General features: G+C 40.5%; 1 protein-coding gene across 1 annotated transcript in view; it reads right to left on the bottom strand.

Annotated features, from left to right (window-relative positions):
* LOC138369125 (uncharacterized) overlaps positions 1-13,871 on the bottom strand; it is a 68,283-nt gene that overhangs the window by 43,360 nt on the left and 11,052 nt on the right. The window contains exons 15-20 of the mRNA XM_069332068.1: positions 12,509-12,664; positions 11,264-11,410; positions 9,524-9,670; positions 9,089-9,244; positions 7,844-7,999; positions 6,015-6,161 (exon numbers count right to left, since the gene is read on the bottom strand). Of these exons, the coding sequence (XP_069188169.1) occupies positions 6,015-6,161; positions 7,844-7,999; positions 9,089-9,244; positions 9,524-9,670; positions 11,264-11,410; positions 12,509-12,664 (909 nt within the window). The remainder of the gene's footprint in view (positions 1-6,014; positions 6,162-7,843; positions 8,000-9,088; positions 9,245-9,523; positions 9,671-11,263; positions 11,411-12,508; positions 12,665-13,871) is intronic.

The raw sequence follows: 13,871 nt of genomic DNA, 5'->3' as shown, positions 1-13,871 counted from the left end.
ACTTGGCCCTCTCCTCTTTCTCATCTACATTAATGACCTTCCAAATGCCTCCCAACACCTCAAACCAATTCTATTTGCTGACGACACAACCTTCATTTACTCCAATCCTGACCCCCTTGCTCTAAATGCCACAGTAAATACTGAGCTAAATAAAGTCCATCTTTGGCTAACTGCCAACAAACTCTCCCTTAACATTGACAAAACTTTCTATATTCTGTTTGGCAATAAATCCTGTAATCAAATAAATCTCAGAATAAACAGTACCCAAATTTGTAACAAAATAGATGGCATATTCCTTGGCGTTCTCATTGACGTGAAGCTGAATTTCCAGGGACACATTTTAATATATCAAAAAAAGTTTCAAAAACTGTTGGCATTCTTTCTAAGATCAGATATTATGTACCCCGCCCTGCCCTGGTGACGCTCTATTACTCCCTCATCTATCCATATCTCAACTATGGTATTTGTGCTTGGGGTTCTACTACCCAAAATCATTTATGTCCTCTAATTACTCAACACAAAGCTGCTATTAGGACAATATCCAACTCTGGCCCCGGACATCACTCGGTACCCCTACTCAAATCTCTGAATATGTTGGACATTAAGTCACTACACATTCTCTCATATGTATTATACATATATAAAACGCTGAACTGTAATGCCAATCCTGACCTCAAAAGCTTCATTGAAGGTTGTAACGGAACCTATGAGCACCACACCAGAAGCAAATACAGTTTTGATATTCCAAGAGTACGACTTAATCAAACAAGAAATGCTCTACAAATCAAGGGACCCAGAATGTGGAATGACCTTCCCAACCATGTTAAAGACTGTACCTCTCTCCACCAATTTAAGATAAAAACGAAGCACTACCTAAGAAATTCCCTGTAACCTACCTTACCCCTCTATTGTCAACCCATGTCTGTTTTTCTTAAACAACGCTGTTTGTCGACCTAATTGTATTTGTGCTGCTTTTTCAAACATGTTCCCTCCTTTCCTATTTTTATTTTTATTTGTTCTCAACACATTTTACACTTTAAACTCAATTAGTTTTAGGTTTTAGTCATTAAAGTTTTTTCTGCCTGAAACGCATTGCGTAATAGTGGCTTTAGGCACTGTATGTACTAGCTCTATCTATAAATCTATCAATTTTTGTAAATATCTCTTGTATGTATGTACCTTACCTGAATAAACATTTATTTATTTATTTATTTACTACAACGCAACGCAACACTGTTGGCTACGCCACAACCCAACACTGTTGGCTACGCCACAACCCAACACTGTTGGCTACGCTACAACCCAACACTGTTGGCTGCGCCACAACCCAACACTGTTGGCTACGACACAACCCAACACTGTTGGCTACGACACATACCAACACTGTTGGCTACGACACAACCCTACACTGTTGACTACGACACAACCCAACACTGCTGGCTACGACACAACCCTACACTGTTGGCTACGACACAACCCTACACTGTTGACTACGACACAACCCAACACTGTTGGCTACAACACATACCAACACTGTTGACTACGACACAACCTTAGACTGTTGGCTACGGCACATAGCAACACTGTTGACTACGACACATACCAACACTATTGGCTACAACACATACCAACACTGTTGACTACGACACAACCCAACACAGTTGGCTACAACACAACCCAACACTGTTGGCTACGACACAACCCAACACTGTTGGCTACAACACAACCCAACACTGTTGGTTACGACACAACCCTAGACTGTTGGCTACGACACAACCCAACACTGTTGACTACGACACATACCAACACTGTTGAATACGACACAACCCAACACTGTTGGCTACGACACAACCCAACACTGTTGGCTACAACACAACCCAACACTGTTGGCTACGACACAACCCTAGACTGTTGGCTACGGCACATAGCAACACTGTTGACTACGACACATACCAACACTGTTGAATACGACACAACCCTACACTGTTGGCTACGACACAACCCAACACTGTTGACTACGACACAACCCAACACTGCTGACTACGACACAACCCAACACTGTTGGCTATGCCACAACCCAACACTGTTGGCTACGACACAACCCAACACTGTTGACTACGACACAACCCAACACTGCTGACTACGACACAACCCTACACTGTTGGCTACGACACAACCCAACACTGTTGACTACGACACAACCCTACACTGTTGGCTACGACACAACCCAACACTGTTGACTACGACACAACCCAACACTGTTGGCTACGACACAACCCAACACTGTTGGCTACGACACAACCCAACACTGTTGGCTACGACACAACCCAACACTGTTGGCTACGACACAACCCAACACTGTTGACTACGACACAACCCAACACTGTTGGCTACGACACAACCCAACACTGTTGGCTACGACACAACCCAACACTGTTGGCTACGACACAACCCAACACTGTTGGCTACGGCACATAGCAACACTGTTGGCTACGACACATACCAACACTGTTGGCTATGACACAACCCAACACTCTTGACTACGACACAACCCAACACTGTTGACTACGACACAACCCTACACTGTTGGCTACGACACAACCCAACACTGTTGACTACGACACAACCCAGCACTGTTGGCTACGACACAACCTAACACTGTTGGCTACGACACAACCCAACACTGTTGGCTACGACACAACCCAACACTGTTGGCTACGACACAACCCAACACTGTTGGCTACGACACAACCCAACACTGTTGGCTACGACACAACCCAACACTGTTGGCTACGACACAACCCAACACTGTTGACTACGACACAACCCAGCACTGTTGACTACGACACAACCCAACACTGTTGGCTACGACACAACCCAACACTGTTGGCTACGACACAACCCAACACTGTTGGCTACGACACAACCCAACACTGTTGACTATGACAGAACCCAACACTGTTGACTTCGACACAACCCTGCACTGTTGGCTACGACACAACCCAACACTGTTGGCTACGACACAACCCAACACTGTTGTCTACTACACAACCCAACACTGTTGGCTACTACACAACCCAACACTGTTGACTACGACACAACCCAACACTGTTGACTATGACAGAACCCAACACTGTTGACTACGAAACAACCCAACACTGTTGGCTATGACAGAACCCAACACTGTTGACTACGAAACAACCCAACACTGTTGGGGTGTGTCGTAGCACCTCCAGCACGCCTCCCAGCACCTCCCCGGACCTCATAGCACCTCCCCGGACCTCAAAGCACCTCCCTGGACATCCCAGAACCTCCCTGGACCTCTCAGTTCCTTTCCGGACCACTCCACATCTTCCAGCACCTCTCAGCACCTCCCCGGACCTCCCAGCAGCTCCCAGTAACTTCCTGACCTCCCAGCACTTTCCAGTAACTTCCTTAACCTCCCAGCACCTTCCAGTCCCTTCCTGGACTTCTCAGCATCTTCCAGCACCTGTCAGCCCCTCCCCGGACCTCGCAGCACCTCCTAGTAACTCCTGGACCTCCTAGCACCTCCCTGGACCTCCTTGGACCTCCTAGCATCTACCCGGACTCCCCCTGTACCTCCCTGGATCCCCTCAGCACCTCCCTGAACCACCCAGCACCTCCCCGGACCTCATAGCACCTCCCGTGACCTCACAGCATCTTCCTGGATCACCCAGCACCTCCCCGGACCTCATAGCACCTTCCAGCACCTCCCTGTATCTCCCAGCACTTTCCTGTATCTCCCAGCACCTCCCTGTATCTCCCAGCACTTTCCTGGATCTCCCAGTACCTCCCTGGACCTCCCAGCACCTCCCTGGATCTTCCAGAACCTCCCTGGACCTCCCAGCACCTTCCTGGACCTCCTAGCCCCTCCCTGGACCTCTCAGCACCTTCCTGGACCTCCAATCACCTCCCTGGACCTCCCGGCATCTCCCTGGACCACCCAGCACCTTCCTGGACCACCCAGCACCTTCCTGGACCACCCAGCAGCTCCCAGTACCTCTCCGGACCAAACAGCATCTCCCTGGATCTCTCAGCACCTTCCCGGACCTCCCAGTACCTTCCCGGACCTTTCAGCATCTTCCAGCACCTCCCAGCATCTCCCCGGACCCCACAAGCACCTCCCTGGACTTCGTTGGGCCTCCCAACACCTCTCCGCACCCCTCCCTGGACCTCGCAGGACCTCCCTGGACCTCGCAGGACCTCTCTGGACCCCCCAGCACCTCCCAGCACCTCCCAGGACCCCCCAGGACCTCGCTGGCCCTCCCAGCACACCTTCCTGGCCCTCCAGGTCTTCAGCACATAATATAGTTCTAAATCCCCAACACTAAATATATAATCAGTATTGTCTCTAGTATTGTCTACAGTATCACCTTCAGTATTATCTTCAACAGATTCAGTATTACCTTCAACATCTTCAGTATTACCTTCATCACCTTCAGTATTACCTTCAACACCTTCAGTATTACCTTCAGTATTACCTTCAACACCTTCAGTATTACCTTCAGTATTATCTTCAACACCTTCAGTATTACCTTCAACACCTTCAGTATTATCTTCAACACCTTCAGTATTTCCTTCAACACCTTCAGTATTACCTTCAGTATTACTTTCAACACCTTCAGTATTACCTTCAACACCTTCAGTATTACCTTCAACACCTTCAGTACTACCTTCAACACCTTCAGTATTACCTTCAACACCTTCAGTATTACCTTCATCACCTTCAGTATTACCTACAACACCTTCAGTATTACCTTCAGTATTACCTTCAACACCTTCAGTATTACCTTCAACACCTTCAGTATTACCTTCAACACCTTCAGTATTATCTTCAACACCTTCAGTATTACCTTCAACACCTTCAGTATTACCTTCAACACCTTCAGTATTACCTTCAACACCTTCAGTATTACCTTCAGTATTACCTTCAGTATTACCTTCAGTATTACCTTCAACACCTTCAGTATTACCTTCAGTATTACCTTCAACACCTTCAGTATTACCTTCAACACCTTCAATATTATCTTCAACACCTTCAGTATTATCTTCAACACCTTCAGTATTACCTTCAACACCTTCAGTATTACCTTCAACACCTTCAGTATTACCTTCAACACCTTCAGTATTACCTTCAGCACCTTCAGTATTATCTTCAACACCTTCAGTATTATCTTCAACACCTTCAGTATTATCTTCAACACCTTCAGTATTACCTTCAACACCTTCAGTATTACCTTCAACACCTTCAGTATTACCTTCAACACCTTCAGTATTATCTTCAACACCTTCAGTATTATCTTCAATACCTTCAGTATTACCTTCAACACCTTCATTATTACCTTCAACACCTTCAGTATTACCTTCAGTATTATCTTCAACACCTTCAGTATTACCTTCAACAACTTCAGTATTACCTTCAGCACCTTCAGTATTACCTTCACCACCTTCAGTATTATCTTCAACACCTTCAGTATTACCTTCAACACCTTCAGTATTATCTTCAACACCTTCAGTATTACCTTCAACACCTTCAGTATTATCTTCAACACCTTCAGTATTACCTTCAACACCTTCAGTATTATCTTCAACACCTTCAGTATTACCTACAACACCTTCAGTATTACCTTCAGTATTACCTTCAACACCTTCAGTATTACCTTCAACACCTTCAGTATTACCTTCAACACCTTCAGTATTACCTTCAGTATTACCTTCAACACCTTCAGTATTACCTTCAACACCTTCTGTATTACCTTCAGTATTACCTTCAACACCTTCAGTATTACCTTCAACACCTTCAGTATTACCTTCAGTATTACCTTCAACACCTTCAGTATTACCTTCAGTATTACCTTCAACACCTTCAGTATTACCTTCAACACCTTCAGTATTACCTTCAGTATTACCTTCAACACCTTCAGTATTACCTTCAACACCTTCAGTATTACCTTCAACACCTTCAGTATTACCTTCAACACCTTCAGTATTACCTTCAACACCGTCAGTATTATCTTCAACACCCTCAGTATTATCTTCAACACCTTCAGTATTACCTTCAACATCTTCAGTATTACTTTCAACACCTTCAGTATTTCCTTCAACACCTTCAGTATTACCTTCAGCATCTTCAGTATTACCTTCAGTATTACCTTCAGTATTACCTTCAGTATTACCTTCAACACCGTCAGTATTATCTTCAACACCCTCAGTATTATCTTCAACACCTTCAGTATTACCTTCAACATCTTCAGTATTACCTTCAACACCTTCAGTATTACCTTCAACACCTTCAGTATTACCTTCAACACCTTCAGTATTACCTTCAGTATTATCTTCAACACCTTCAGTATTACCTTCAACACCTTCAGTATTATCTTCAACACCTTCAGTATTTCCTTCAACACCTTCAGTATTACCTTCAGTATTACCTTCAACACCTTCAGTATTACCTTCAACACCTTCAGTATTACCTTCAACACCTTCAGTACTACCTTCAACACCTTCAGTATTACCTTCAACACCTTCAGTATTACCTTCATCACCTTCAGTATTACCTTCAACACCTTCAGTATTACCTTCAGTATTACCTTCAACACCTTCAGTATTACCTTCAACACCTTCAGTATTACCTTCAACACCTTCAGTATTATCTTCAACACCTTCAGTATTACCTTCAACACCTTCAGTATTACCTTCAACACCTTCAGTATTACCTTCAACACCTTCAGTATTACCTTCAGTATTACCTTCAGTATTACCTTCAGTATTACCTTCAGTATTACCTTCAACACCTTCAGTATTACCTTCAGTATTACCTTCAACACCTTCAGTATTACCTTCAACACCTTCAATATTATCTTCAACACCTTCAGTATTATCTTCAACACCTTCAGTATTACCTTCAACACCTTCAGTATTACCTTCAACAACTTCAGTATTACCTTCAACACCTTCAGTATTACCTTCAGCACCTTCAGTATTATCTTCAACACCTTCAGTATTATCTTCAACACCTTCAGTATTATCTTCAACACCTTAGTATTACCTTCAACACCTTCAGTATTACCTTCAACACCTTCAGTATTACCTTCAACACCTTCAGTATTATCTTCAACACCTTCAGTATTATCTTCAATACCTTCAGTATTACCTTCAACACCTTCATTATTACCTTCAACACCTTCAGTATTACCTTCAGTATTATCTTCAACACCTTCAGTATTACCTTCAACAACTTCAGTATTACCTTCAGCACCTTCAGTATTACCTTCAACACCTTCAGTATTATCTTCAACACCTTCAGTATTACCTTCAACACCTTCAGTATTATCTTCAACACCTTCAGTATTACCTTCAACACCTTCAGTATTATCTTCAACACCTTCAGTATTACCTTCAACACCTTCAGTATTATCTTCAACACCTTCAGTATTACCTTCAACACCTTCAACACCTTCAGTATTACCTTCAACACCTTCAGTATTACCTTCAACACCTTCAGTATTACCTTCAGTATTACCTTCAACACCTTCAGTATTACCTTCAACACCTTCAGTATTACCTTCAGTATTACCTTCAACACCTTCAGTATTACCTTCAACACCTTCAGTATTACCTTCAGTATTACCTTCAACACCTTCTGTATTACCTTCAGTATTACCTTCAACACCTTCAGTATTACCTTCAACACCTTCAGTATTACCTTCAACACCTTCAGTATTACCTTCAGTATTACCTTCAACACCTTCAGTATTACCTTCAACACCTTCAGTATTACCTTCAACACCTTCAGTATTACCTTCAACACCTTCAGTATTACCTTCAACACCGTCAGTATTATCTTCAACACCCTCAGTATTATCTTCAACACCTTCAGTATTACCTTCAACATCTTCAGTATTACTTTCAACACCTTCAGTATTTCCTTCAACACCTTCAGTATTACCTTCAGCACCTTCAGTATTACCTTCAACACCTTCAGTATTACCTTCAGTATTACCTTCAGTATTACCTTCAACACCGTCAGTATTATCTTCAACACCCTCAGCATTATCTTCAACACCTTCAGTATTACCTTCAACATCTTCAGTATTACCTTCAACACCTTCAGTATTATCTTCAACACCTTCAGTATTATCTTCAACACCTTCAGTATTATCTTCAACACCTTCAGTATTACCTTCAACACCTTCAGTACTACCTTCAGTATTACCTTCAACACCTTCAGTATTACCTTCAACACCTTCAGTATTACCTTCAGTATTACCTTCAACACCTTCAGTATTACCTTCAACACCTTCAGTATTACCTTCAACACCTTCAGTATTACCTTCAACACCTTCAGTATTATCTTCAACACCTTCAGTATTATCTTCAATACCTTCAGTATTACCTTCAACACCTTCATTATTACCTTCAACACCTTCAGTATTACCTTCAGTATTATCTTCAACACCTTCAGTATTACCTTCAACAACTTCAGTATTACCTTCAGCACCTTCAGTATTACCTTCACCACCTTCAGTATTATCTTCAACACCTTCAGTATTACCTTCAACACCTTCAGTATTATCTTCAACACCTTCAGTATTACCTTCAACACCTTCAGTATTATCTTCAACACCTTCAGTATTACCTTCAACACCTTCAGTATTATCTTCAACACCTTCAGTATTACCTACAACACCTTCAGTATTACCTTCAGTATTACCTTCAACACCTTCAGTATTACCTTCAACACCTTCAGTATTACCTTCAACACCTTCAGTATTACCTTCAGTATTACCTTCAACACCTTCAGTATTACCTTCAACACCTTCTGTATTACCTTCAGTATTACCTTCAACACCTTCAGTATTACCTTCTACACCTTCAGTATTACCTTCAGTATTACCTTCAACACCTTCAGTATTACCTTCAGTATTACCTTCAACACCTTCAGTATTACCTTCAACACCTTCAGTATTACCTTCAGTATTACCTTCAACACCTTCAGTATTACCTTCAACACCTTCAGTATTACCTTCAACACCTTCAGTATTACCTTCAACACCTTCAGTATTACCTTCAACACCGTCAGTATTATCTTCAACACCCTCAGTATTATCTTCAACACCTTCAGTATTACCTTCAACATCTTCAGTATTACTTTCAACACCTTCAGTATTTCCTTCAACACCTTCAGTATTACCTTCAGCACCTTCAGTATTACCTTCAACACCTTCAGTATTACCTTCAGTATTACCTTCAGTATTACCTTCAACACCGTCAGTATTATCTTCAACACCCTCAGTATTATCTTCAACACCTTCAGTATTACCTTCAACATCTTCAGTATTACCTTCAACACCTTCAGTATTACCTTCAACACCTTCAGTATTACCTTCAACACCTTCAGTATTACCTTCAGTATTATCTTCAACACCTTCAGTATTACCTTCAACACCTTCAGTATTATCTTCAACACCTTCAGTATTTCCTTCAACACCTTCAGTATTACCTTCAGTATTACCTTCAACACCTTCAGTATTACCTTCAACACCTTCAGTATTACCTTCAACACCTTCAGTACTACCTTCAACACTTTCAGTATTACCTTCAACACCTTCAGTATTACCTTCATCACCTTCAGTATTACCTTCAACACCTTCAGTATTACCTTCAGTATTACCTTCAACACCTTCAGTATTACCTTCAACACCTTCAGTATTACCTTTAACACCTTCAGTATTATCTTCAACACCTTCAGTATTACCTTCAACACCTTCAGTATTACCTTCAACACCTTCAGTATTACCTTCAACACCTTCAGTATTACCTTCAGTATTACCTTTAACACCTTCAGTATTATCTTCAACACCTTCAGTATTACCTTCAACACCTTCAGTATTATCTTCAACACCTTCAGTATTTTCTTCAACACCTTCAGTATTACCTTCAGTATTACCTTCAACACCTTCAGTATTACCTTCAACACCTTCAGTATTACCTTCAACACCTTCAGTACTACCTTCAACACCTTCAGTATTACCTTCAACACCTTCAGTATTACCTTCATCACCTTCAGTATTACCTTCAACACCTTCAGTATTACCTTCAGTATTACCTTCAACACCTTCAGTATTACCTTCAACACCTTCAGTATTACCTTCAACACCTTCAGTATTATCTTCAACACCTTCAGTATTACCTTCAACACCTTCAGTATTACCTTCAACACCTTCAGTATTACCTTCAACACCTTCAGTATTACCTTCAGTATTACCTTCAGTATTACCTTCAGTATTACCTTCAACACCTTCAGTATTACCTTCAGTATTACCTTCAACACCTTCAGTATTACCTTCAACACCTTCAATATTATCTTCAACACCTTCAGTATTATCTTCAACACCTTCAGTATTACCTTCAACACCTTCAGTATTACCTTCAACAACTTCAGTATTACCTTCAACACCTTCAGTATTACCTTCAGCACCTTCAGTATTATCTTCAACACCTTCAGTATTATCTTCAACACCTTCAGTATTATCTTCAACACCTTTAGTATTACCTTCAACACCTTCAGTATTACCTTCAACACCTTCAGTATTACCTTCAACACCTTCAGTATTATCTTCAACACCTTCAGTATTATCTTCAATACCTTCAGTATTACCTTCAACACCTTCATTATTACCTTCAACACCTTCAGTATTACCTTCAGTATTATCTTCAACACCTTCAGTATTACCTTCAACAACTTCAGTATTACCTTCAGCACCTTCAGTATTACCTTCAACACCTTCAGTATTATCTTCAACACCTTCAGTATTACCTTCAACACCTTCAGTATTATCTTCAACACCTTCAGTATTACCTTCAACACCTTCAGTATTATCTTCAACACCTTCAGTATTACCTTCAACACCTTCAGTATTATCTTCAACACCTTCAGTATTACCTTCAACACCTTCAACACCTTCAGTATTACCTTCAACACCTTCAGTATTACCTTCAACACCTTCAGTATTACCTTCAGTATTACCTTAAACACCTTCAGTATTACCTTCAACACCTTCAGTATTACCTTCAGTATTACCTTCAACACCTTCAGTATTACCTTCAACACCTTCAGTATTACCTTCAACACCTTCAGTATTACCTTCAGTATTACCTTCAACACCTTCAGTATTACCTTCAACACCTTCAGTATTACCTTCAACACCTTCAGTATTACCTTCAACACCTTCAGTATTACCTTCAACACCGTCAGTATTATCTTCAACACCCTCAGTATTATCTTCAACACCTTCAGTATTACCTTCAACATCTTCAGTATTACTTTCAACACCTTCAGTATTTCCTTCAACACCTTCAGTATTACCTTCAGCACCTTCAGTATTACCTTCAACACCATCAGTATTACCTTCAGTATTACCTTCAGTATTACCTTCAACACCGTCAGTATTATCTTCAACACCCTCAGCATTATCTTCAACACCTTCAGTATTACCTTCAACATCTTCAGTATTACCTTCAACACCTTCAGTATTATCTTCAACACCTTCAGTATTATCTTCAACACCTTCAGTATTATCTTCAACACCTTCAGTATTACCTTCAACACCTTGAGTATTACCTTCAGTATTACCTTCAACACCTTCAGTATTACCTTCAACACCTTCAGTATTACCTTCAGTATTACCTTCAACACCTTCAGTATTACCTTCAACACCTTCAGTATTACCTTCAACACCTTCAGTATTACCTTCAACACCTTCAGTATTATCTTCAACACCTTCAGTATTATCTTCAATACCTTCAGTATTACCTTCAACACCTTCATTATTACCTTCAACACCTTCAGTATTACCTTCAGTATTATCTTCAACACCTTCAGTATTACCTTCAACAACTTCAGTATTACCTTCAGCACCTTCAGTATTACCTTCACCACCTTCAGTATTATCTTCAACACCTTCAGTATTACCTTCAACACCTTCAGTATTATCTTCAACACCTTCAGTATTACCTTCAACACCTTCAGTATTATCTTCAACACCTTCAGTATTACCTTCAACACCTTCAGTATTATCTTCAACACCTTCAGTATTACCTACAACACCTTCAGTATTACCTTCAGTATTACCTTCAACACCTTCAGTATTACCTTCAACACCTTCAGTATTACCTTCAACACCTTCAGTATTACCTTCAGTATTACCTTCAACACCTTCAGTATTACCTTCAACACCTTCTGTATTACCTTCAGTATTACCTTCAACACCTTCAGTATTACCTTCTACACCTTCAGTATTACCTTCAGTATTACCTTCAACACCTTCAGTATTACCTTCAGTATTACCTTCAACACCTTCAGTATTACCTTCAACACCTTCAGTATTACCTTCAGTATTACCTTCAACACCTTCAGTATTACCTTCAACACCTTCAGTATTACCTTCAACACCTTCAGTATTACCTTCAACACCTTCAGTATTACCTTCAACACCGTCAGTATTATCTTCAACACCCTCAGTATTATCTTCAACACCTTCAGTATTACCTTCAACATCTTCAGTATTACTTTCAACACCTTCAGTATTTCCTTCAACACCTTCAGTATTACCTTCAGCACCTTCAGTATTACCTTCAACACCTTCAGTATTACCTTCAGTATTACCTTCAGTATTACCTTCAACACCGTCAGTATTATCTTCAACACCCTCAGTATTATCTTCAACACCTTCAGTATTACCTTCAACATCTTCAGTATTACCTTCAACACCTTCAGTATTACCTTCAACACCTTCAGTATTACCTTCAACACCTTCAGTATTACCTTCAGTATTATCTTCAACACCTTCAGTATTACCTTCAACACCTTCAGTATTATCTTCAACACCTTCAGTATTTCCTTCAACACCTTCAGTATTACCTTCAGTATTACCTTCAACACCTTCAGTATTACCTTCAACACCTTCAGTATTACCTTCAACACCTTCAGTACTACCTTCAACACCTTCAGTATTACCTTCAACACCTTCAGTATTACCTTCATCACCTTCAGTATTACCTTCAACACCTTCAGTATTACCTTCAGTATTACCTTCAACACCTTCAGTATTACCTTCAACACCTTCAGTATTACCTTTAACACCTTCAGTATTATCTTCAACACCTTCAGTATTACCTTCAACACCTTCAGTATTACCTTCAACACCTTCAGTATTACCTTCAACACCTTCAGTATTACCTTCAGTATTACCTTCAGTATTACCTTCAGTATTACCTTCAACACCTTCAGTATTACCTTCAGTATTACCTTCAACACCTTCAGTATTACCTTCAACACCTTCAATATTATCTTCAACACCTTCAGTATTATCTTCAACACCTTCAGTATTACCTTCAACACCTTCAGTATTACCTTCAACAACTTCAGTATTACCTTCAACACCTTCAGTATTACCTTCAGCACCTTCAGTATTATCTTCAACACTTTCAGTATTATCTTCAACACCTTCAGTATTATCTTCAACACCTTCAGTATTACCTTCAACACCTTCAGTATTACCTTCAACACCTTCAGTATTACCTTCAACACCTTCAGTATTATCTTCAACACCTTCAGTATTATCTTCAATACCTTCAGTATTACCTTCAACACCTTCATTATTACCTTCAACACCTTCAGTATTACCTTCAGTATTATCTTCAACACCTTCAGTATTACCTTCAACAACTTCAGTATTACCTTCAGCACCTTCAGTATTACCTTCAACACCTTCAGTATTATCTTCAACACCTTCAGTATTACCTTCAACACCTTCAGTATTATCTTCAACACCTTCAGTATTACCTTC

This window comes from Procambarus clarkii, chromosome 3, assembly GCF_040958095.1.
Source record: "Procambarus clarkii isolate CNS0578487 chromosome 3, FALCON_Pclarkii_2.0, whole genome shotgun sequence".
NCBI classification, from domain to species: domain Eukaryota; kingdom Metazoa; phylum Arthropoda; class Malacostraca; order Decapoda; family Cambaridae; genus Procambarus; species Procambarus clarkii.
This window is presented reverse-complemented; position numbering and strand designations above follow the sequence as displayed.